This window comes from Diabrotica virgifera, chromosome 8 (assembly GCF_917563875.1).
Source record: "Diabrotica virgifera virgifera chromosome 8, PGI_DIABVI_V3a".
Classification (NCBI taxonomy): domain Eukaryota; kingdom Metazoa; phylum Arthropoda; class Insecta; order Coleoptera; family Chrysomelidae; genus Diabrotica; species Diabrotica virgifera.
In genome coordinates, this window is record NC_065450.1 from 80,945,816 (window position 1) to 80,972,822 (window position 27,007).

The 27,007-nt window shown below is 31.4% G+C and overlaps 2 protein-coding genes and 1 long non-coding RNA gene across 4 annotated transcripts in view; 1 reads left to right on the top strand and 2 right to left on the bottom strand.

Annotated features, from left to right (window-relative positions):
- Window positions 1-20,689, bottom strand: part of LOC126890432 (uncharacterized) — a 40,828-nt gene extending 20,139 nt beyond the window's left edge. Inside the window, exon 1 of the mRNA XM_050659356.1 lies at window positions 20,393-20,689. Within this exon, the coding sequence (XP_050515313.1) occupies window positions 20,393-20,573 (181 nt within the window). The 5' untranslated portion in view covers window positions 20,574-20,689. The remainder of the gene's footprint in view (window positions 1-20,392) is intronic.
- The window catches only part of LOC126890431 (uncharacterized), a 502,412-nt gene that overhangs the window by 298,371 nt on the left and 177,034 nt on the right, over window positions 1-27,007 (bottom strand). The window lies entirely within an intron of this gene.
- Window positions 16,185-18,513, top strand: LOC126890434 (uncharacterized). Its single transcript, XR_007700314.1, has 3 exons — window positions 16,185-16,275; window positions 16,835-16,992; window positions 18,419-18,513. It is a non-coding gene; the product is annotated as an uncharacterized LOC126890434 (long non-coding RNA).

Consider the following 27,007-nt stretch of genomic DNA (forward strand, 5'->3'; position numbering starts at 1 on the left):
AATATAAAACTTATAAAATAAACTCTTATAAATAATAAACCCTTATAAATAATTAACCCTTATAAGGGTTATAAAACCCTTATAAAATAAACAAATTAAAGTAAAAATGTTTTAAAAAAATTATAAATTCAAACGGATGTAATAATATATAACTTTAATACAAATAAAGATAAAGCTGTTCTGAAGCTATTTTCTTGTGGCATTTTTGCAATTAACTATTTTTGATGGGAAATAAGCCACATTTTTAATAAAAAAAAGGATTTTATTGATGTTTCGACGTCCAAATCGGATGCCGTTGTCAAAATACAACGTAATGTTATATTATTATATATTTTCACAGGCTTATTTCCCATCAAAACTAGTTAATTATAAAGATAAAATAATAATTTAACAAACTTTGCTTGAACGTCTATGAATTAAACTTTTAAATGAGACTTTGTAAGGCTCATTTGCACCCATAGGAGCCGAGTTACAACGGAAAAAGCTTCAAAAAACTACTTTTTTGCAATATGCATTACGCACTAATTTTACAATGTCTTAAGTTCAAATTATTGGTTGTAGTTAAGTAACTCCATTTCTTTGTTTTTATCAAGGAACAAATTTTATTTGAACAATTTGTTTTTATCTGTAGTTTACGAGCTAGGGCCTTATGGTAGGGGAGCCAAAGCGGGGATTTTTGCAGTTACTCGAGCGCTTCATATTATCGCATGGAGAAAAACCTTATACTCTGTAAATGTACCTCTACCATATATTGACTCTTAATACAGGGGAGTTCGTAAAGGGAAGTCCGAAAAAAAATCTATCCTCAGAAAAACTCGAAATCGTCAGGTTAACATAAGGTAATTTAAGTATTTACATGCAAAAGAGTGTATACTTTAAAAATCTTACTTAAAAAAACTTAACCTTAAGTACTTAACTTAAATAAAAAGCGAATATTTCGCGAAATGAACGTCAGATCTAAAAACTAAAAAATACGTGTTGGAAATGGAAAATTAAGTTAAAAAATGGAAAGTCCCCCACTTTATGAAAAACTTAATTTAACTTTTTTTGTTTTTTAGGACCTATTCTTCACAACCGAATAGGTCCCCATAACGCTCGATTAACTGCAAATTTATAATATTTTACTCCCCTATGGTAGGGAAGTCCAAGCGGGGATTTTTGCAGTTACTCGGGCGCGTCAAATTATTACATGGGGAGAAACCTTGTACCCTGAAAATGTACCTCTACCATATATTGGCCCTTAATGTAGGGTACTTCGTTAAGGGGGGCCGAAAAAAAAATCTATCCTCAGAAAAACTCGAAATCGTCAGATTAAGATAAGGTGAGTTAAGTACGTGCCAAACAGTGTATATTTTAAAAATCTCACGATTTGAGCGCGGCGTAAGGAAATGGGTGAGTCCCAAAGTTTCACAAGAAAAAGCGAATAATTTGCGAAATGAATGACAGATCCAAAAACTAAAAAACAGGTGCTCAATATCTTTAAAAATTCTATCGAATGATGCCAAACACGACTTCCCACGGAGAGGGGAGGGGTGTAAATTTAAAATTTTAAATAAAAATGCCACGATATTTCGCGAAATGAACATCAGATCGAAAAACTGAAAATACACGTATCCAATATATTTGAAAAATTTATCGAATGGCACCAAACACGACCACCCACGGAGGTGGGGTGGAGGGTTACTTTAAGATTTAAATGGGAGCCCCCATTTTTTATTGCACATTTGGATTCCTTACGTAAAAATAAGTAACTTTTATTCGAGATATTTTTTCGAATTATGGATAGATGGCGCAATATTCTAAAAGAACGATTGTTGGAAATGGAAAATTAAATTTAAAACTGGAAAGTCCCCACTAAAATAACTTTACTTAACTTTCTTTGGTTTTAGGATCTCCTCTTCACAACCCAATAGGTCCCCATAACGCTCGAGTGACTGCACACTTAGCATACTTTGCTCCCCTACCACCAGTGGCGGCTCGTCAGAGGAGGCAAGGAAGGCTCAGCCTCCCCATAAATTTTTTACACACTCTACACTGTTTTGTTTATCATGAATCGCGAAAATAACAAGCACTCTCACTATTATACAACGTGTAAATTCCATATTATCACTAATTATCCATACGTACGGAGCATTAGCATTAGAATGCATGATAGCGTCTCAGTTCTATTACAAATATTATTGTAGGCAGGACCCTGGGTTATCCCGAGATGGATGAACGGAGCACGGAGCCGAGAAGCCCAGCAGTCTCCGTTGCTAATGCTCCGTGCAGCGCAGCAGGCCTTTAAGGAGACCTGGTCTCCTAAGGGCTCTATTAGTCTAGGTAACTGGTGGCGCAACTAGTGGCGCAACTAGTGTGCCCACCAAATTGTGAGCACAGGCAACTAGTGGCCGAGAATAGCCACCAGCAAAAATAATAAAATGAATTGGAATTGGAAAAATAATCAAATGCAATTGGAAACTTGTTTGTTATCAACTTTTACGAAAAACAGTTATTCTTCATAAAATGCTCTTAATAGTATAAAATATAAGATGCAACCATCAGAATCAAATTTTGTGAATTTTATACGAGGTATGTCAAAAAATATGAATTTCGCTCAAGAGTAAAGTATCCTTATATTAAACAATATCGAAAAATGTTTTATAAAAAGTTGTTCGGAATTAAAAGTTATGTTTGAATATGCAATTACATTCTTCTAATTGAAATATTGTGAACTGTAAAGGTACTTTAATCTAGGACGAAATTCATATTTTTTAACATACCTCGTATAGAATTGATAAAAGTTTATATATTATGATTGCATCTTAGATTTTAGACCATATAAAGCTTTTTGTAAAAAATAACTTTTTTCGTAAAATTAATAATAAAATACTTATAGATATTTGTAATAAAATGATGTTGGGTATAAGTAATTTAAAAAAAATTGCATTTTTTTTCAATTAGAATGATGTAATAAAATTAATGAGTCCCAAAACATAGTTTTTTTAATTCTTAACAACTTTTCATAATAACAATTTTCGATGTTGTGAAATCTAAAGGTACTTTACATACAATTTTTTTGACATACCTCGTATAACATAGACTATGCAGAGCATTTTATCAAGAATATATTTTTTTTTTCGTAAAATTGATAAGAAAAAAGTTTCCCATATGGTTCCAAGTTACGCAGACATACTGTACCTATATAGGGTGAGGCAGATAACTGGCCTATTAGAAATATCTCGAGAACTAAAGGCAACAGAATCATGAAAATTGAAATGAAGGGGTTTTGAAGGATGATCTATTAAATGAAAATATTTTTATCTCTTTGCAACTTCCGGTTATACCGGAAGCTGCTTATAACTTCGTTTTTTTAAATGGGACACCCTGTATATTTTTACCTTTCTGGATTCTCCTCAATATCTTCTTTCTTAAAATATAAGGTTTTGTAATATTTTGCGGGTTATTTTAAAAGATATTTACGTTTTTTTATTAATTTCGTAGCAACATTCACACCCTGTAGAATTGTAATAGTTTGACATTAAAAACTCTGCTTACGTTCGAGTGATTTTTAATATAGTCTACTATTGTTAAAAATAAATATATACCTAATTTTGAAATTTTAGTATACAGGGTTGGTCAAAACTCGGAATGAATATTTTCTGAATTTTCTTAAATGGAACACCCTGTATTTTAGTATTGTAATAAAATGATATTTCATGGTACTTTTTTATTTTATAAGTATTCCCTATACCTAATTGCTTTAATTTGCGAGTTATTGGTGATTCAAGCTAAACATTAATTGCAACAAAAAATAAGTAAAATTTTATTAGGTTGGCCGTGAAAAAATTCAATAACAAATAATTCTTCAGGAATAAATACATATTAATCCAAACTGATCCTTAAAATTACCAATAATGGTTTAGCTATCAAAATACCTACGTGGTTAAAATTGTTGGTGCGATTAACAATTAAGCACAAATTAAAGCAGTTAGGTATAGGGAGTGCTTAAGAAATAAAAAAGTACCATAATATATCATTTCATTACAATACTAAAATACAGGGTATTCCATTTAAGAAAACTCAGAAAATACTCATTCCGAGTTTCGACCAACCCTGTACACTAAAATTAAAAATTTAGCTATACTAATAATTCTTAACAATAGTAGACTATATTAAAAACCATTTAAACGTAAGTAGAGTTTTAGATGTCACACTACTACAATTCTACAGGGTGTGAATGTTGCTACGAAATTAATAAATAAACGTAATTATCTTTTAAAATACCCTGTATAACATTATAAAACCTCATATTTTAAGAAAGAAGACATCGAAGAGAATCCAAAAATGTAAAAATATACAGGATGTCCCATTTAAAAAACGAAGTTATAAGCAACTTCCGGTATAACCGGAAGTAGCAAATAGATGAAAATATTTTCAATAAATAGATGACTCTTCAAAACCCCTTAATTAAAATGTTCATGATTCTGTTGCCTTTAGTTCTCGAGATATTTCTAATAGCCTCACCCGTATATAAAAGCTCAATTTTTTTAAATTTTCCAATTAACGTCACATTCGGATTCAGCATAATTAAAAACAAAATAGAAACATTTTTGATCAAGGTAAAGTGATGAATTCACCGATATTTCTAAAATCTAAAAATAGCTTTTATTGTTTGAACAATGAATAAACAATTAACGGCTAAATCTGCGAGAAGAACTTTTTAATATAGCATATTTATAAATCAACAAAAAAGGTTTTAGAAAAATATACGCTTGTTAATAGAAAATATAGAAGTTAATAGAAAAGAAATACGAAGCACTCGATTACAATACAAATGAACTAGTGGTGGCCGACACCAGTTGCTCAGTCTAATAGGGTCCATATAACATAATGCCCCGGCTTGGTGGCGCCACCAGACCCGGTTACCCGGCTGGTGGACTGGTTCGGCCACCAGATCGACAACAATTTCTGGTGGCGCAACCAGTTGCCGTAGTCGAATAGGTCTCATTTACTTAAATTCCCCGTGACGTCATGAGTCACTGGTGGAGCAACTTGGTGGCGTCACCAGTTGCCTAATATAATAGCGGTCTAACAGTGGCATCTACTACGGTGCCATCACACGCTGTCCGGAGATATACCAAGGGAGGCAGAATAGCTTCTCGGCTCCGTTGCGTGGTTGCGTGCGTCTCAGGACAACGAATTTTAGGGTCCTGACTAAAAATAATGAGAAATCTAAAAGTGCGAATTTTGTTATGAAATTTGGTATGTGGGGTTATAATAATATTTGGAACAACTTGCTCAAATACCTTTTTCCAATATCTCTAACTCAAAGCAAAATATCGGTAATTTATGGTGTTTTTGAATTCGCGGTAGGCCGCGTTTAGAATTAAAAAATTCAGTTGAGTATCTTAAAAAATTTGAAGCTTCATTATGTATGGACTGCAAAACTTCAAATCTGTATTTATTTTGATATGCGAGGTATCTATTTACAAATAGATGGAATTGTTAACAAATAAACGACACAAACTTTGGTATTAAACTTTTGCAATTAGACGAACTATTTTTAAAATGATATTATATCATGAAATTATGAATTAGGATGATATTATGAAATGTAAATAAAAAATGGTCAAAAAATGGGGCCTTAAATTAGATTTTTTTGGCGCATTTTTTTGCTAGTGCAAATTTGTCTAGATATTTTACAGTTACGTATAGCCTCCCCTATTGTAAAAAGCACGAGCCGCCACTGCCTACCACTACTATTATTTTATTTGTAACAATTTTTTGACCACTCAGATTGAAATCCACCCTCGAAATTCGTAATTAGCAGCCAATACAGTCGAACCCGCTTAATAGAGTACCGGTTTTAAGAATATCCCGGTTTATGGAATATAAATTGGAGGTCCCGAAACGTTTCCATTTACACCTTAATAAATTTATCCGTTTATTGGAATACGTATTAATAAAGCAATAAAGCTTACAAGAATATTATTTTTCAGGTCAACGAATAAATTTTTACCTACAATTTCGAATTTCCTAAAAATTTAAATTATATCTTGTACTATGGTTTCTAGCCAAGGGCTATATTACTTGGGTTTGTCAGATAGGTAATAAATATTTTATTACGTTATTATGAGTACCAATTCAATCGTTTACCGACAAATTCAGTCGTAAAATATTTTTTCTACAACCACTATTCAAAGTGCACTTTTCTGCACGGTTTTATGTTAGCAAACTTGATATTTTCTCACAGTATAAGATATTTGACATTAGTGTGCAGAAAAGTGACGTTTCTGTGCCGCAAAGTGACGTTTATGTGCCGCAAAGTTCTTTTCTGCACAGTTGACTACCTCATTCTGAGTAACATTATATTCTGTTTACATCCGTGGACTACCGCATTCTGAGTAACGTTATATTCTGTTTAAATCCGTGGTTAAACTTTAGACAAATATATAACCTATAAGACAATTATTATATTTAACTATAGCATAGAAACTAAATTATGGATGTTACAACTGTTTTATTTTACAATTTTATTCTTATTAAACATTTTATAATTATCAAATAACCAATAAGGATTTAGCAACCTGTGCAAGAGACGTCGAATGAAATAGGTTTTATGTAAATCCGTGACTGCATAAATATAATGTCAATAATGTGTAATAACTGTTTAAATTTAAACAAATTAAGGCAGTGCATTAATTTTTTAACTGATTTCTGTGCAATTTATTTAGGTATAAGGAATTTAAATTGATTAGTAGGTATTAATTAAATACAGTTTAAAATTTATCACATAGGTACCTATTATAATTAATCGTCGTTTGGAAATTGTGATTTTTATTTTTAGGAAAAACTGTGCTTGTAGAAAAAGTATAGTGTAAAACACGTGCAGAAAGGTAATTTCTCACTCGTTTGAATTGCTGCACTCGCTTGCGCTCATACCGCAACTTTTCAAACTCGTGAGAAATTAGTACCTTTCTGCACTTGTTGCACAATATACTATTCCTTTGTCTATAAACTATACATATTGCCACCCAGTTGCCTGTTAAAATTTTTAAGAAACAGTTCGCCCATCCTAATCCCTTGTAAAGCTATAAAACGTTTTCGGGATGGCCAAACCATTGTAAATTTTCCTAATTTTTATAATTCAGAGCAACAAAAGTAACTAGTATTTTTTGTAACAAAAAACAAGCTACAATTACCGATTATTTTGGAAGACTAAATAAATAATTTTCTTATTAAGTATATTATGTATTTTAATACGAAAATTTTTACATAGGTAATCTATATATTGTATACAATTCATATTAATTACTGTATGCATCCATATAATATAATGTAAATTAGTTTTTTAATAAATACGTTACGCTATTGTATTGCGTATCTCTCTACCCAAGTAGCAAAGCTGAAATGGAAGTTCGCCGGACACACCCTACGGCAGAAGGATGAAAGATGGACTAAGATGGTAATACATTGGAGACCATGGAACCACAAACGAAAAAGGGGAAGGCCACAGATGCGATGGTCAGATGACCTGAAGAAACACACTGGGTCAAAATGGATGCAAATTGCCCAAGATAGAGAGGCATGGAAGAAGGAAGAGGAGGCCTATATCCAAGGAAGGATGTTTAGGGCTGATTAGATAGATAGATTGTATTATTGACATAAAAAGACCTAAAACAATATAAATATACATATTAACATAGTATGTACTATTATTAAGTATATTTGGTACACTTATTACGGCTAGTCACCAATGATCGGTTATTAGAATATCCCGGTTATAGAAATATTTTTGCTTGGCACGAAGGCTATTCCAATAAGCGGGTTCGACTGTATTACATAAGAAAAACGTGGATTTGCCCATTAGAATTGAAAAGGCCACGGTGATCTCTCTTTGGCGAATATACTATTTTTATTATACAATTATTACAATAGAATGGAAAATTTATAATTTTACAGATATTGTGTAACAGGTTGTTCCTTCGGAGAGTTGGTGTGTGAATTATTAGTAAGATCTACAAAGAAATTAGTTGCACCATCTGGGATGTACTAGGTGGGTTCATGAAAATTCCTGATAATGAAAGTAAATGGTTGGAAATTGCAAAAAGTTTGGAAACCAATTTTCGGCATTGTAGTCGGAGAGATAGAAGCAGATTTGCTAGTGATAAGTAATATGAACAAACTATACGGGGATATGTTGAATTAACCGCGTATATGATACATGACTTTTCCATACGGGCGGACACCATAACGTGGGACGAGGGTAGTTATAAGGGGTCAAAGTCGTGGTTTTTATGATTCTTTTTGTGAGGTTCATGATCAAGTTACACCAAAATTTGGGAATAAGTTGGTCATCACGTAACTAGGCAAACTCTTCAGGGGCTAAATGCTGAGTGGTGGCAAAGGGGTGGGGGCAGGGGTGAATTTAAATATAAACGGTTTTTTATGATGTTTGTGATCAAGACAGTGCACCAAAATTTGGCAATAAGTAGATCATGACAAAACTAAATAAAATATCCAGGGGCGGAACTCTACGTGGGAGAAAGGGTTGGTGTGCAGGAGTGAAAATAAAAGTGATAAGAAGTTCTTTGTGACGTTTTTGATCGAGATAGTGCACCAAACTTTGGGAATAAGTAGATCATGACGTAACTAAGCAAAATCACCAGGGGCGAAACGTGGGGGTCTTGTTTCTAATGCATATTGTTATTGGTCTTAAACTGGCTTTATAAATTCCTGACTTCATCTCAGTGTTAATATGTCGGTTTCGCCATATAGTGTTATTAAAATAGCCTTCTTTGTCAGGTCTCCGTAGCTTGACAATGCAATTCCATGATATTTTATTGCCATTACTTGTTTAATACTGATACAATCAATTTCTGTTTATCATCTAATTGGTTCTTTGCTGATAACTATTGTTTGAGTTTTCTGAGATAAAATTGTTATATTGGGTCCTTTTGCTCTTATGTTAAATCTGTGGAATAATCTTTGCAGATTATCTTCATCTTGGGCTAGCAATATTGCGTCGTATGCTTAACATAGTATTTTTACTTTTTTGTTTTCCATTATAAGTCATCTTTCTTTATTGCAGCTTTTGATGATTTCATTCATGATTAATGTGAAGAGCATAGGACTCAAAATTCTCCCTCTCTTATTCCGCTACCAATGTTTATAGGTTCTGTAGCTTGTCAATCTATTCTGATTTCTATTTTATATTGGTAGATATTTTTAATAAAGATGTTCTTTATGATATCTAGGGGTCAAGCAGACAGAAATGCTGGTCTATTTATTATACTCTATCTAGTGATTTCTCATCTTCATCTACCAGTATGAAAACTGCGTTCTTTATCTGCTCAACTTATCCTCTGATTCATTAGTTCTTTTTAGTAGAGGTTTAGGATCGCATTTAACAACTTTTTATCTCCTTTTTGAACTGTAGAATTAGTTCGCTAGTTCTCTATTCTTCCGGTATTTTATGGTGTTTCATGGTTTTACTAATTAATGTTGTTAAATTTTTGTGTTATTGCTGCTCCACGATATCTCAGTAATTCCTTTGGTATTTCATCCTTACCTGCAGATTTTCTGTTCTTCAGATTTTCAAGTGATTTTCGAATTTCCTTTATAAATAATATATTAACATCTTCATTTGTGGTAATTTCTGGTTCTAGCGTCATTTTTTATTCCTGTTCGTAGAGTTTTTTTTAGATAGTCAATCCATGTATTTTGGTTCTATTAGCTCTTTTACCTCCGTCCTTTGACCTCTTATAAAGCGCCATACATATTTCCTTTCGCAGACTGTAAATATCATGTCCCAATTGTTTCAGAAAACGTTTACTATGTTCATTTTTTATTCTTATTAAGAGAAAATGTTTTGCGTTTATACGCATGTTATTGTGTATGTTTAGTCTCGTTTTTAAATATTATTAGTATAAATTCCAACAGTAACCTAAAGTTATTAACATACGTCCCAAGACATGTGATATGAAGTGCCATATCTACTCAGAACATTAAATATAATGGGCAAACCTAGTTCTGTTTTGGTGAGGATTCATGGTCTTGTCGGCATACACACGGAATACACGGCAAATTTGGCATACACATGGCTAACATATCAAAGTAAAAAGTGATATTGTGTCGATGTGTGCTTTTTTCCGGGGCGTGAGTATCACCCCTTCTCGGGGGTGAAAAAATAAGCGTTTAAAATAAGTCCGGAAATGGATAAACTGACTAATTCTAAACGACTTTATGTATAGCGATACGCTTTAATTACTATTTTTGCTAACTTTAATTTTAATATTTTTTCTCAAAAACGAAACAGCGTTAGTCATTCGAATACACATGTTAAGAGACATGGCACATGGCTTTACCCTGTCACATCTGTTTTTCGTCTGTGCGGTGCAACAAGCTGCACCCTCATTGATTAAGTACTTTATCAGACAATTATTGTGTCAACAACTCACTATGCATTCGAAATTGTTTTTCTTAAAACTTCGAAAGTAGACAGCAGACCTAGTGATTTATTTGCTCATCTGGTCAGGGGAAAAGAAACACAAAGATTATCATCGTTTGTGGTTGTTTTCTTCAGTCACTACACAGCATGCGAACGGTTCACACTCACACCGACTCGACCCTCTCCGAGAGACCTAAACGAAACACATTTTCGTTACAACAATAAAATTACCGTTTGTTTTATTATATTCATTTTTAATTAAATTCCGGCAACTCACATATCGGAATAGTTCTATAGAGTTTTATTACTAAGTTAATACTTTTCGAGTTACCCTAGATCCAGTCAAAGAAGAATTGTAACTAATGAAAAATAGTTTCATACTCGCCCAATCCCAGGTCGAATATTTCAACGTAAATAACCAAAAAATAAAGCACTTTTTGGTGAAAACTCAATAAAATGTTTTTAAAGTGTTTAACCTTCCGCAACTAACAGGATTTCTGAACATTAAGCTAACATCGGGTCTCAGAGACTGACATAAAATTTTTTTCCATTGACACATTTTCAAGCGTAGGATTCTGTTTACTCCCTGAAGAAGATTAAACACAAATGATACCTATTTTTAAATTATTAAACCTCTATAACATTAGCAAAGTACCAAAGAAAATAAAACAATCACATAACATCTGATTTGTCAAAAACAACCTCAATATGTCCATTGCTGTTTCCTAGTACCTAGGTTCACATTTTGCTCCTGGCCATTGGGTTACTTAATTATCAGCACTTCTTTGCACGGTCTTTCGTTAATCTAAATATTTTTTTAATCGAGTAGATCATGGGTCCAACATGGGTCTCTGAGACAATATTTGCCGATAATTGCATAATTAGTTGACACTGAAGATTCAAACTTCAACAATAAAAACAGGCATCTAAATCAGGCAGCTACTGATGGCGGCGAAGATTCATAACGAACGATTTGGATATAATCGTAAAAACTCTAACTGGTCGGTCTCACAGACCCGATGTTAGTCACAGAAGGTTAAAAACAGCTTCACCGTGGTGTTTTAAAAAAGTTTCTATCATTAAAAGTAAGGAAGCTACGCTCAAAATAAAGTTGGTCCCTTTTTTTGTTAAAAAAATTGTGAAAATAACCACCTAATTAGCATCCAAAATAAAATTAATCGTCATCAATTCACAAGCTGCTTTAATCGTGTATGTATTGTTTATATAAAATGATCTGTAAGTTTCATCGGTTCAAACTGCTTATTTTTGAGAGGGCTGTAGTTGAAAGGGCTTGAATTAATGAGTAAAACTGAGTGTATGCTAATTTTGAACAGCCATTTCTTAACCAATATTTTGTCTTACAGCAAAATAAAAAATCTAAATTATTCACAAAAGCAAAAATTATAATTTGTTACTCTTTGTAATTTTTGGTATTATTAATACATTTTAAGGTATTATGAAAAACAGCATTTTTTAAACATTAGAAATTAAAAAAAAAATTACTTTAAAACCAAATTTTGTCAAAAAAAGCACTTTCAACCAATGAAACTTACAGAGAATATAAACAATATATTAGTAAAATAACTTGTGAAGCGATAACGATTAATTCGATTTAAGATGCTAATTAGGGGGTGAATTTCCCGAGATTTTTTAACCAAAAAAAGGTGACCAAGTTTATTTTGAGCATATCTTGCTTACTTTTGATCCTAGAAACTTTTTTCAACAAAAATAAAAATTCTTTTAAACTCTTTAAAAAAGTTCTAATGAGGCTTCCCCAAAAATGCATTCTTTTTTGGTTATTTCGCGTTGAAATATTCGTTTTCCCCTTTAACTCGGAAAACATTGATCGCATAAAAATAATAGTGCAAAAGAAATGGTAGTAGTAGTTCTACCATTTTTGTCGAAAAGTTGAAAATAGCGGAGAAATTAGGCAACAACGGCTCTCCTTTAAAATCAATATGCCTGCTAACGCAACCGCAGAATTCAGTCGGGTTTTAAATTTACACTAATATTGATCTCCCCTAAAGGTTAGAATCATAAAATTTGGGACAGCTCGCAAACAAGATGCAATCCAATCATTATGCTTCCCCATCCCTTTTTAATATTTCCTTGCTTAACTCGGAAAATATCAACGGCGCGAAAAAATTGTTAAAAAATTGTAGGAAATCATATTTGGAACAATTTTAGTTCCGGCCATTTTTGTCGAAAAGCTAAAAATTGCGTAGATATTAAACAAAAACAATTGCCATAAAATCAATCGGGTCTTACGCTCGCGCCTTTGCCGCATACGTACTACCTTAAATATTTTGTCGTAAAACTAATAATAAACGAGATAATTCAATAATTATTATGATCTACCTGTCAATATTTTCCCATAACACGGAAAATATCGACTGCGCGAAAAAAATTGTAATAAAAGAAATAATAGAAAATCACATTTTTAACAATTTTCGTTCTCATACTTTTTGTTGAAAAGTTGAAAATGGCGGAGATATTGAGCAAAAACGGTTCACGTTTAAAATTAAAATGACGGCTAACGCACGGCGGAATTCAGTCGAGATATTAAATTTATTTAAAGATTAGAAAAATACAATTTGGGACAGCTCGGCATACAAAGTTAGGCCTGTTATTGGTCTAACCCAACTGGACTATTATTATTTTCTAAAATAAGCGCACAAACAATTTTATTCCATAAGTGGTTTCCATATTGTATTATTTCAAAATTTCACCCTGTCATATTTATAATAGATCCTATAATATGATATAGTTCGTTGAGTTCAACCTTCCAGCAAACAGGTTTGAGCCCAATTACGTGATGATTACGTTAACTTTACGGCAAATTTCAACGAATACGTAACTCGGTGATTTATGACGGGAAAAAAACGTATTTCAGTGCGAAATCATTCACCTATATAGGGTGAGGCAGATAACTGGCCTATTAGAAATATCTCGAGAACTAAAGACAACAGAATCATGAAAATTGGAATAGAGGGATTTTGAGGGATGATCTATTTAATGAAAATATTTTCATCTCTTTGCAACTTCCGGTTATACCGGAAGTTGGTTATAACTTGGTTTTTTTTAAATGGGACACCCTGTATATTTTTACATTTTTGGATTCTCCTCAATATCTGAATATCTTCTTTCTTAAAATATGAGTTTTTATAATATTATACAGAGTATTTTAAAAGATACTTACGTTTTTTATTAATTTCGTAGCAACATTCACACCCTGTAGAATTGTAATAGTTTGACATGAAAAACTATGTTTACGTTCAAGTGATTTTTAATATAGTCTATTATTGTTAAGAATCATTAGTATAGCTAATTTTGAAATTTTAGTATACAGGGTTTGTCGAAACTCGGAATGAATATTTTCTTAAATAGAGTTTTCTTAAATAGAACACCCTGTATTTTAGTATTGTAATGAAATGATATTTCATAGTACTTTTTTATTTTATAAGTATTCCCTATACCTAACTACTTTAATTTGTGAGTTATTGGTGATTCAAGCTAAACATTATTGCAACAAAAAATAGGTAAAATTTTATCAGGTTGGTCGTGAAAATATTCAATCACAAATAATTTTTCAGAAATAAATACATATTAATCCAGACTGATCCTTAAAATTACCAATAATGGTTTAGCTATCAAAATACCTACGTAGTTAAGATTGTTGGTGCGACTAACAATTAAGCACAAATTAAAGCAGTTAGGTATAGACAATGCTTAAGAAATAAAAAAGTACCATAAAATATCATTTCAAAACAATACTAAAATACAGGATGTTCCATTTAAGAAAACTCAGAAAATACTCATTCCGAGTTTCGACCAACCCGGTGTACTAAAATTAAAAATTTAGCTATACTAATGATTCTTAACAATAGTAGACTATATTAAAAATCATTTGAACGTAAGTAGAGTTTTAGTTGTCAAACTACTACAATTCTACAGGGTGTGAATATTGCTACGAAATTAATAAAAAAAACGTAATTATCTTTTAAAACACCCTGTATAACATTACAAAACCTTATATTTTAAGAAAGAAGACATCGAAGAGAATCCATACATGTAAAAATATACAGGGTGTCCCATTAAAAAAAACGAAGTTATAAGCAACTTCCGGTATAACCGGAAGTTGTAAAGAGATGAAAATATTTTCATTTAATAGATCATCCTTCAAAACCCCTGTATTCCAATTTTCATGATTCTGTTGCCTTTAGTTCTCGAGATATTTCTAATAGGCCAGTTATCTGCCTCACCCTGTATATTAGTGCTTCCTTTATACATGTTTGACATTAGGATAATATAAAATCATAATGACGAATATAGTACATGTTTTTTATAATAATTTTATAATTTTGAGAAATATTTTGGAAAACAAAATTTTACAACGGTGTTGGTTAAATACGTATCGCTTGAATTTTACTCACTGTATTTTATGGACTTCGAAAAATTAAATGTATTTCACGTAAAAGTAATGTAGACAATACCAATATTTAAACAAAAAGTTCATGATTTCGCTTTTAAAATCACTTAGCATAACACTGTTTCAATCCAACCTTGATTTGAAGCTATTTTTGCTATTTTTTTCTTTAAAAATATCACAGGAGCTAAAATGATGAGTCTAATTTTCAAATCGCGCGCAGTGATGACGTACTGCCAAGCCTTTCTCCTCCTTTACATACTATCACGTGACCACGGTACGTGACTAACATAGTTGGTTCGAAAACTAAATTAATCGATTTATCGAATAATAGATATTATACTGGTATTGAAATAGATTTTTAGTAAGACCAATTAGTTAATAGTAGAAGAAATTTAAAAACAAAAAGAGAATACGTAATACTAATTTAAAGTAAGTAGAATAATTTGGCTGTAATTTAAAAATAATCGATGACCATAACCTCTAATATCAGCTTCTCACATTTCTCACAACAAAAAGTGAAACGTGAAGAACTTTATTTCCCTCGTTTTATTTTAGGCGGGTTTATTTATAATAATGTTTTTCGTATTAACGTTTACCTCACTGCTCGAGGGTTGAAGTGCCGATGATGCAATTAGAAAAAACAAGAAAGTGTTCTCCTCGAAATAAAAAGTGACCTGGGTTGTGTTTTGTGTTGGCAAATTTTTTAATGTGTCTTTAGGTCGGTACCATTTTTGGTTCATTATCTTGTATAATAATTATACAAGACAAATGTTTTAAAGTCTCTAAATTCTACTAAATAAATACATTGTTAATACTTTATATGCTTGTTTTATTTATATCATATGAGGATAATATTTACGTGATTCATAAGTTAATTAAGGTCGAATTATTTACGTGAACCGAGGACGTATCTTTCACGTGAATACTAATATATGTATATACACCGTTCTTACCCTAACAACACACAACATTCCAGGAATGTACTGCCAAAGTTCTATCAATATTTGAATGTCCTGGACATTTAGGGAACATTCGGTGAACATCTGATTAAATTATTCCTGGAATGTTACCATAAGACATTCTGTGAACATACTATCAATGTTCCTATATGTTCATTTTCAAATTCACGGCGCATGTATTTGTGCATGGTGCTTAGAGAGGGCATCACGTGACTAAAAACGACCAATGACCTCACTTAGGACTTCGGCGCTTCGGCCATCTTGGCATGCATCTTGGCCTTGGCCACCTTGCCGTGCGTGATCGCTGTTTGTTTTTATTTGTGCTTTTTAAGAATATTTTTTTAATTCGGATACTTTTATAATAACTTTAATAGTATTATTAACACAGTGCATAAAATCAGTTGGAGTAGCAGAAGCAATGTAGATAAAAAATCTGCAGGAATAACGTTTCAAAGGTTAGTACCTATGCAAATATGTAAACAAAGGCATGCCCGTATTTCAGAAAATATCCATTTATTATTTTAATAATTGCGAATAAGCCACAAACTTGCTTATTCCTAACTAAAATAGTAAATAGGGATAATAACAAACGGATTATTTGTAAAATTAAATTTTTTTTTTGCGTTTTTGCTAATGTATGCGTTTATAAACAGGATGGTAGACCACACACTATGAATAGTACCAACTAATGAATACACAGTATGAATAGTATAGTCGGTTCGCTAAACTTAGTCTCAGACACAACTGGCTAGTGATTTTAGTAAATAATTTTGACAATTTGGTAAAATTGGCAAAAAATAATAACTAAATAGTTAGTAATTTTGGCAAAATTGGCCAAAAACAAAAAATTATCTACTAAAATCACTAGCCAGTTGTGTCTAGGGAAACGACTATACTAATAAACAATTTCTAAGCTGCTTTTTATAATATTTTGTGAGTTCATTAATCATATTTTTTATTTAAAATTAAAATTTGTTAATAATGCTCAGTAATGCATATATTTTGTATTTTTAGCTTTCCAGAAGATCCTGCGAAGAAGGCATGAAGTATTGATCAGATTTGTTAATAGAGCAGTATGTTCAAAACATTTTTTAGAAAAAGATATTGACAGAACTTCACTTTCAACTGTTCGTTTGAGAGACTGTGCTGTTCCAATAGCTTATATCACACAGGTAATATGCTTAACCCAATTAATAATACAATTACAATATACAGTTGGAAAAATTAAAGAATAGGGCTTTTCATTTACAGTCATTTGTTTCGAGCTTCTGTCATATGTCGTATAATCTGTGTTGTATTAATATTATACACAGATTATATAACATATGACAGAAGCTCGAAACAAATGACAATCGATGAAAAGCCCTATAGGGCTTTGTTCATTGTCATTTGTTTCGAGCTTCTGTCATGTGTCACATATATTAATATATCTACGTCATACGTCTTTGGTTTGTATCATTGGTTATATCAATAACGTATGACGTAGATATATTAATATTATGTGACACTTGACAGAAGCTCGAAACAAATGACTGTGACTGAAAAGCCCTATAACCATGAACGATCACATCAATCACTTATTTTGTATTTGCCGTCTTTTTCTATAAATCACAAACGTTTGTTATAGAAAAAGATCATCGTCATCATCATCATTGGCTCGACAGCCCTTTCTGGGCTGGTTCTTGGCCTGTTCCAGTATTCTTCTCCACTCTGATCTGTTTTGTGCTTTTTTTCTCCACTTTTTTATTTTTAAGGTTTTTATATTATTTCCTATTTGTTCTAAAATAGAAAAAGATAGCAAATACAAAATAAGTGATTGATGTGAACGTTAATGGGTATAGGGCTTTTCATTCACAGTAATTTTTTTCGAGCTTTTGTCATGTGTCACATGATATTAATATATCTACGACATACGTTATTGGTATATACAATAATACAAACCAAAGACATATGACGTAGATGTATTAATATTATGTGACACATGACAGAAGCTCGAAACAAATGACAATCGATGAAAAGCCCTATTCTTTCATTTTTCCAACTGTAGATACCGTTGCTATTCATTATCTACATCAGAGATCTAAGTTGACATTGTTGCCCAATTACAAAAAATTTTTGAATTCATTTAAGTCCAATATATCACATAATTATTGCGAAGTAGATTATACAAGAAAACAGATTAATATTGAATGTAAATAAATAAAAACATCAGAAATAGAAAACAAGAATTAAGTTATAATCTTAAGTTAAAGTAAATAATAAAAACAATAAATATAATAAAACAAAATACTTATTTGTTTGTGAAAAAGCTATTTCTTTGTGGCATTTTTGTATTATTGTAACTATTTTAATGGGGAAATAAGCCACAATTTACTTGAAAAAATAACTTTATTATGGTTTCTACTTCCACATCGGACGTCGTTGTCAAAATACAAAATGTTTTATTATTTTCTTTATTAAATATTATTTATTATTTATTTAAATATTATTTAATTTATTATTTATTTTATTATTATGCATATTATTACCTGTAAATATTTCTTCTGATTGTTAATTGTAAAGGATAGAAAAATTACCATTTATTTTATTTTCTTTTAGAATCAGCTGAGAGAAGTGGTCTACAAAAAAACCAGGAAGGAAATGGAATATGTGGCTATGAAAGGCAAGAGAAAGGTTTACAAAGCAAATGTGACACATTTTTTATAGGAATATCAGTAAATTACATTAAAACAATGTATGAAAAGATTTTTTGCAATAAAAATGTTTATATTTATCAAGGATGTATTATTTGGTATGACCACATATCGTCAGTGATGTAACAATACCTCCTATCTGTTTTTTCATGAGATTTGTAAGATAGACTAAAAACTTGTTTGAGCCACCTCCTGTTTTCATATATTTTTTGACTTGTTTTGCAGTAAATTTAACTATCTATTTACTACAAAACAAGTCAGAACTTACGTATGAAAACAGGAGGTGACCTTAAAAAATGTTTTTCGTCTCCTGCAAACCTCATGAAAAAAGATATAGGTGGTATTGTCACATCACTGACGATATATTTCAGAGAATGTCTAAAAAATATACTGTGAATGTTCAAAGAACGTTTGTAGACATTCATGGAATGTTCCAACAAGACATTTAGTCTAAAAAATATACTGTGAATGTCCAAAGAACATTCATGGAATGTTCCAACATTCATGGAATGTCCCAATAAGACATTCAGTCTAAAAAATATACTGTGAATTTCCAAAGAACATTCGTATACATTCATGGAATGTTCCAACAAGACATTCAGTCTAAAACATATACTGTGAATGTCCAAAGAACATTCGTAGACATTCATGGAATGTTACAACAGAACATTCTAAGAATATTTAAAATGCTGACACAGCACTTTCCTGGGACTTTCCAGGGACATTCGTGTGCATTTGGGGACATTCCAGGAATGTTTTCAATGTCCTGTGAGTACCTTCTAGGAACATTCCTGGAATGTTTTGTGTTATTAGGGTAGGCGTCAACGCCCTTCGGTAGGGATTTATGGGGGAGTATCACCGAGCCGCAAGCCCTTATCCCTTGCCGTACTGCTCCCTCATAGGTCGATCAGATGCCCGCATATTCCAGTACTATACTAATATATACATTCCCTAAAAGATACGTTAATCAACACGTATTTTCAATGTGACATTACAACCAAATTTTCACGTGAAATTCACGTAAGCAATTTACGTATATTGGTGACAAATTTACCCAAAATTCACGTAATTAACACGTCGGTCTATTTGCTGGGTTGTTAAGGAACTTTTAAAAATATAAAATTATGCAGGGTGTTACATTAAACATAAAGGTTATGGACTATACTAAGCTTGTGTGAATCACCCTGTACGTTTAAGTCTATGTTTAATAAGCGCACATTTATAGATAAAAATCGACGGGTCTTAGCGTTTTTTTATCTTATAATTTTTTAAAATACGGACAAAAATACGTTTATTCCATAGGTTCCTTCCACAGTGTATAAACCTTTTTTTTTTCACTTTTTTATAAGCTCTATTTTTGTTACCTACTTACTTTTTGAATTAATTGCCGATAACCGTCTAAAACATCTTTTTTTTTTCTAGAAAAATGAACATATTCACTCGCAAATAACTGGAGAAGTATTGACTTAGTGAAAAAACTCTATACAACAAAATTTGCTGAGCATTAGTCAGTTTATCTAATTCCGGGCTTATTTTGAACGTGTTGTTCACCCCCAACAGGGGTGAAAGTCAACCCAAGGGCGAAAAGCACAATATCATTTTTATTTTTTGATATGTTACCTATGTGTAGGGATACCAAATTCCATGTCAAACCAGCGGTTCTTAAAAATTGTGAGGTTTTCAATATTTTACCGTGAGTGACTGGACTATTTATTCTATACATTCTCACAGCTCCGTCACGTAGTGACCGTTAAAAATTTGAATCAGCTTCTACCTTGGCGACAAGCGACAACCGATTATTATGCGAAGTGTGAATTCGATACACGACAGGTGAGAAAGGGCTGTAACCTATTTTTAAATAAACTACTAAGACACTTACCACATGCTCGTCTTTCACGTTCGTCCAAATCTTCATAATCAGGTATGAGTTGGCAGCAAATTTCTTGCCAAGCAGATACTTTCAGTGGCTTTTCTTTATAACTATCTAAAGTTTTGTCCCAAAGGACACCTCTTTCCTGAACTAGTGGAATCAAATCTTCAGGGTTTATAGTTACATCCATTATTACGAATCAGCAAACGTAATTACATACGTACCTACAATAAATACACAACACTGTCTGCACGCCACGATGTGTGTTGGCGTTGGCGATCGTCGATCGAAACGATAAAACGCACCACGGATGGAACAAGTGAAGCGGGGAGGGAAGTCGGCCTCGCCCGATAACCGACAAAATATTATGAACAGCGAGCGCTATTCTTATTCAGAGGCGAGCGACACGATTTTTTTCTGGGAGCTGAGGGCTCGCAAAATATCCGACATTCATTGTCGGCGCCGACAAAAAATTGGTTTCTGATATAGGGGTCAATATAGAACGAAAACTTCTAGTTTTTCTAAAACTTTTTTTGTTAGTTTATGTACATGATAAAATAAAAAGTTCTACTCACAAATTTAGCCGCTAATGGTTTATTAATTGTTTAAACAATAACAATTGTTTTGTATAAGTAATTTTAAAGATATGTATCGTTGAATTCATCATTTTACTTTGATCAAGTTTCTATTTTGTTTTTGATTATGCTGGATGGGAATCTGATACTACAATTTGAAAATTAAAAAAAGAATTTGAGCTCTTACATAGTAGGCTCTTACACACTAGGTATATCTGCGTAACTAGGAACCATATATGGTAAACTTTTTTATTATCACTTTTACCAAAAAAGGTATTCTTCATGAAATGTTCAACATGCTCTAAAATCTGAAGCTCAACCATTACGTATCAAATTTTATCAATTTTATACGAGGTATGTCAAAAATACATATATACCTATCGTTTTGTTTAATTCATTTAATTGTAAATTTACAATCTACTCCACACTAACATTTAGAGTAATAAGTAAATAGTTTATATTTTGTAGTATGCATGTGCCGGGTTCAGCAATGCCTCTAAGTACAGTTACTCAAGTAGGTCTTCTGGCCAGATTCGTTTCAATCTTCTATCTTCTAAGGGCTGATCGAATAGGTTTCTTTTGAACAGATTGTCATGATCTGATGTTCGTTATTTGTATTTATCCAGTCTAAACGACATTTCATCTTTTATCAATGGGATTTTTTTGGTATTTGATACTGTAATATTTTGGTATTTGATGGTTTGCTACATCCACAAAGCTCAATCCCATATGTCCAAATTGACTTTAGTATATATTTGAAGATGGTCAGTTTGTTTTCAAGCGATAGTTTGGACTTTCTATTGAGTTGCCAGTACATATTTTTAATTTTCAGATTAAGTTGGCTTCTTTTGGCTTTTATGTTTGTCTTCCATGTCTGTTTCTCATCCAAGTGGAGTCCAAGATATTTTACCACAGTTTTTACTGGGATAGGGTTGGTATTTATGGTAACTCTAGGTGGTCTGCTTCTTCTTGTAGTAAATGTTATTTGGGCGGATTTATCGGTATTAACACAATTTTCCATTTATGTAGCCACCTAGAAAGGATATCCAGATGGTATTACAGCTTCTCAGATGCTCTCGTCGTGTCCATGTCTGAGATTATTATTTCAGTATCATCTGCAAATGTACCGTAAAGTGAGGCTACTTTGTGACACATGTGGTTACTTTGTGACAGTGGCCACTAAAGTTAAATATATTAACTTGGCCGAGCCATTGGAAATGCTGGAATAGTTAAAATGTTTTATTTCAATAGTAGAATATGTGCGCTATCTAGGGAACACTAACCAAAGTTCTTAGTGTAACTTCGCTCGTCATGCCAGAGCTGATTTGATCATCGTCAAAACAGGTGATTTTAGTTTAGCGCGCAAACTTTGACTTTTTTAGAAGAATTTTTAGAAGATATTTCTATCAAAGTAAATTTATATTTTAACGCAATGTGTTGCTTCCATTTAATATTAAAATGTTGTCTGTACAAAATGTACGGATGTTTCTTCGTGCCACAGTTAGAATTCCATATAAATATCGCAGAAAAATTTACGTGTCACAAAGAAACCCCCACCTATGGGGCGACTTTATGACAACTTTGTTTGACATTTTCTTGATTTCTATAAGATATAGCGCATTATAGTTTTCACTGAACATAGAGGAAATATTGAGCTTCCAGGTGGTATTTTTAAAATTATAATAAACCGAAAGTTTATGTACTATATCATCACAAAACTCAAAAAAGTGTCACAAAGTAGCCTCAGTTTACGGTAGCTGTTATAATATTGTCGGTTTGTGGGAGGTCTTCAGTATAAATGAGATAAAGGAAAGGGCCAAGTACGCTACCCTAAGGAACTCCCGATTTTATAGGTTTAAAACTTGATAGATCATCATATATTTTCAATTGGAAGTATCTGTCACTTAAATACGATTTCAAGATAATGTAAAATCAATTAGGTAATAAAATTTTTAAATTATATAATAGTCCATCGTGCTGTACTCTATCCAATGCTTGTTGTACGTGTACATCTAAAAACAATGAAGCACAGTGTTATTTTTTTCCATCTAAACTAGTTTTGATTTGATTAACTATTCGATGACACTGCTGTATTGTTAAATGTTTTCTTCTAAATACAAATTGATGATACAGTATAATCTAGTTTAGAGGCACCGTTTTTTCTATTCTATTAAGTAACAGTCTTTCAAATGTTTTTGACATTGGTGGTAACAAACTTATCGGCCGATATGAGTTGGTTTAGGTTGACGGCTTACCAGGTTTGGCTACCATAATGACTTGTGCCATTTTCCATTGGATGGGGTAGTATCCAATTCTCAGTACACCATTCTATAGTCAGCAGGACTACTGCTTTTCGTGGCAAGTTTTTCGAAATATCTCCTACTATTAAATCGTGTCCAGGTGCCTTATGTGGGTTTAATAATTTCATTTCTTGTAGTACTTCTGTGGGGGAAAAGGGTTTTATAGGAGTCGATAATTGGTAGGGAGCATTTAAGAAGTCTTCGACGTCATGATCATTATTGTTTTGTTGGACTAGTGGAATCAAATCTTGAGGGTTTATATTTTACATCCATTATCACGAATCAGCAAACGTAAAATATTTACATATTATGTATTTTTGTACTTAAAATGAATACACAACACTTCCTGCACGCCCCGATATGTGTGTTGGCAACGTTGGCGATCGCCGATCAAAACGATAAACCACTTACATGTCCGCACCACGTCAAGGATTATAACCGAACCGACTAGTAGAAGCACAAACCGATTGCAGATCCTAGCTTTGTAGGCATACGCGGTACGAATGGATTATATTAAAGGTTAAGGATATGTACTTAAAATATATTATTATAATTTTACCTAAAATACATCAAAATTTTAATAATTTTATAATAGGTAACTAGGTACAGCTGGTTCCTAAAAAAACTGATACGACTCTGTATCTTCCTGATTGTAAGATTTGATCATTTGAGCAGTAGGGGAGTGCATATAGATTTTCCCTTCGGAAAAAATCAAACAAGATAGAACTTTTTGTAATTTCATTAAGAAATGTTTAATAAACAATATTTCAAAAAGTTCTACTCGAGAAGTGGGTGCTTAATTTTTTATTAAACAAATGAACTACGAAGTTTGATGTTTTTTAAATAACTCCGAAAATATAAACTTTAGAACAAAACTGACTAGACCATTGAAAAATTCAGAAAATTTTACAAAAAAAAACCTTATATAAAGAATTTTCTAAAATTAAATCTGTATCTTCTATAATTTTTTATTTATAACGCTAAAGTCACCCTTCTCACAAACATTGGCGCACTGTAAACTAGCGTACGGCGAAGTGCATGCTTGAGTTATTTTAATGTAATTCTTTAACTACTTTTTTCTGTAAAACTTACCTAAAATACATTTAATAATAAACTTAACAATAATAAATGTTCAGCAAAAATTTTTTTTAGCTCTTATACAGTATGTCTGCGTAACTTGGAACCTATTGATAACTTTTTTTATTATCAGTTTTACGAAAAAAAGTTTTTCCTTATAAAATACTCTGCATCGTATATAATCTAAGATGCAATCATCAAATATCAAATTTAAGGAATTTTATACGAGGTATGTCAAAAAATATGAATTTCACTCAAAAGTAAAGTATCGTTACATTTCACAATATCGAAAATTGTTATAAAGAAAAGTTGTTTGGAATTAAAAAATTTGTTTTAGTGTTCAATTACATCTTTCGAATTAAAATATTGTGAATAATAAAGGCACGTAACTATTAGGAAAAATTCATATTTTTTACATACCTCGTATAAAATTAAAAAAGTTTAATATCTGATGGTTGTATCTTAGATTTTAGATAAGAGAGAGCATTTTATTAAGAATAACTTTTTTCGTAAAGTGATAATAAAATAGTTACCATAATTGTAATAAAATGATGATGAGTATCCGTAATTTGAGAAAAAAGTGAAAAAAAAAATTCGACTAGAATAATGTAATTGTATATTTAAACATAGTTTTTAATTTCAAACAACTTTTCATAATGGCATTTTTTTGATATCCTGAAATATAAAGGTACTTTACTCTTTAACGAAATTCATATTTATGACATAACTCGTATAAAATTGATAAAAATTTTAAATCTGATGGTTGAGTTTTAGATTTTTGACTGTCCAGAGCATTTTATGAAGAATAACTGTTTTTCGTAAAATTGATAATAAAAAAGTTTTCCATGCGGTTCCTAGCTACGCAGACATACTGTATAAGAGCTTCTGTATAAGAATTTTCAAATTGCAATGCCATATTCGGATTTAGTATAATCAAAAACAAAATAGAAACATATTTGATCAAAGTAAAATGATGAATTTAACGATATTTTTAAAATTAATAATATAAAAAAATTGTTATTGTGTAAACAATTAATAAACAGTTAGCGGCCAAATCCGCGAGTAGAACTTTTTACTTTAACATGTATACAGGGTGTCCAGAAACTCTACCGACAAACGAAGACAGGAGATTCCTCAGATAATTTTAAGATAATTTAACCCAGTTCACCTAGTCCGAAAATGCTTCCTAAGGGAGCTAGAGCTCTTTGAAGATGGCGTCATGTAATTAGTTTTTCTTAAATACCTCCAGAACGCTTCAATATAGAGAAACGAAAATTTGTATACATGTTTACTTTCCTGAAATGAATCGATTCCATCCATTGCTAATTTCTAGTACAGGTCATAGGCGTCCGTTTTGGGCAGGGCAACGGTTATTTTATCGCCTAACTTTTTTGTCTTTAATTTTTAAGCATTTTTGACTCTGAATTATTAAATTGTAAGTTATTCTAGTACTAAAAGGTACTCTTAGTTTAAGTCGGTAGAATACACCGTTTTCTAGAAAAATCGATTTGAAAATTTTTCGTTCCTTGAATTTAAAAAAAAAAAGATTAAAAAAAAAACTATTTAGAAAGATGAAAACTGGTACATTTATTTATATTCCAGAGATTAATCGATTTTATTAATGGCGAATTTCTAGTACCGGTCATAGGCGTCCGTTTTGGGTAGGTCAACAGTTATTTTATAACATAACTTTATTGTCTTTAATTTTTAAGTATTTTTGACACTAGATTATTTAATTATGAAATGTTCGAGTACTAAAAGTTACTCTTGCTTTAAGTTGGTAAAATACATCGTTTTTTTTTTAATTTTTTTAACTTTTTTTTTTCAAATTCTCAAAACTAAAAACTTTCAAATCGATTTTTCTAGAAAACGGTGTATCCTACCGACTTAAAGTAAGAGTACCTTTTAGTACTAAAATACCTCACAGTTTAATAATCCAGTATCAAAAATGCTTAAAAGTTGAAGACAAAAAAGTTATACGATAAAATAACCCTACCCAAAACGGACGCCTATGACCGGTACTAGAAATTCGCAATAGATGGAATCGATTCATTTCAGGAAAGTAAATATGTATACAAATTTTCGTTTTTCTAGATAGAAGCGTTCTGGAGGTATTTAAGAAAAACTAATTACATGGCGCCATCTTCAAAGAGCTCTAGCTCCCTTAGGAAGCATTTTCGGACTAGGTGAATTGGGTTAAATTGTCTTAAAATTATCTGAGGCATCTCCTGTCTTCGTTTGTCGGTAGAGTTTTTGGACACCCTGTATAAACTAACAAAAAATGTTTTAGAAAAATATAAGCTTGTTTGAATTTTTCCGAAACAATGCATATTTTCGTTCTAATTGCACTCCCCTCTAATGGTTTGACATTATATTATCTTATATTATATTATATTTTATTATATTATATTATATTATATTATATTATATTATATTATATTATATTATATTATATTATATTATATTATATTATATTATATTATATTATATTATATTATATTATATTATATTATATTATATTATATTATATTATATTATATTATATTATATTATATTATATTATATTATATTATATTATATTATATTATATTATATTATATTATATTATATTATATTATATTATATTATATTATATTATATTATATTATATTATATTATAATTATATTATATT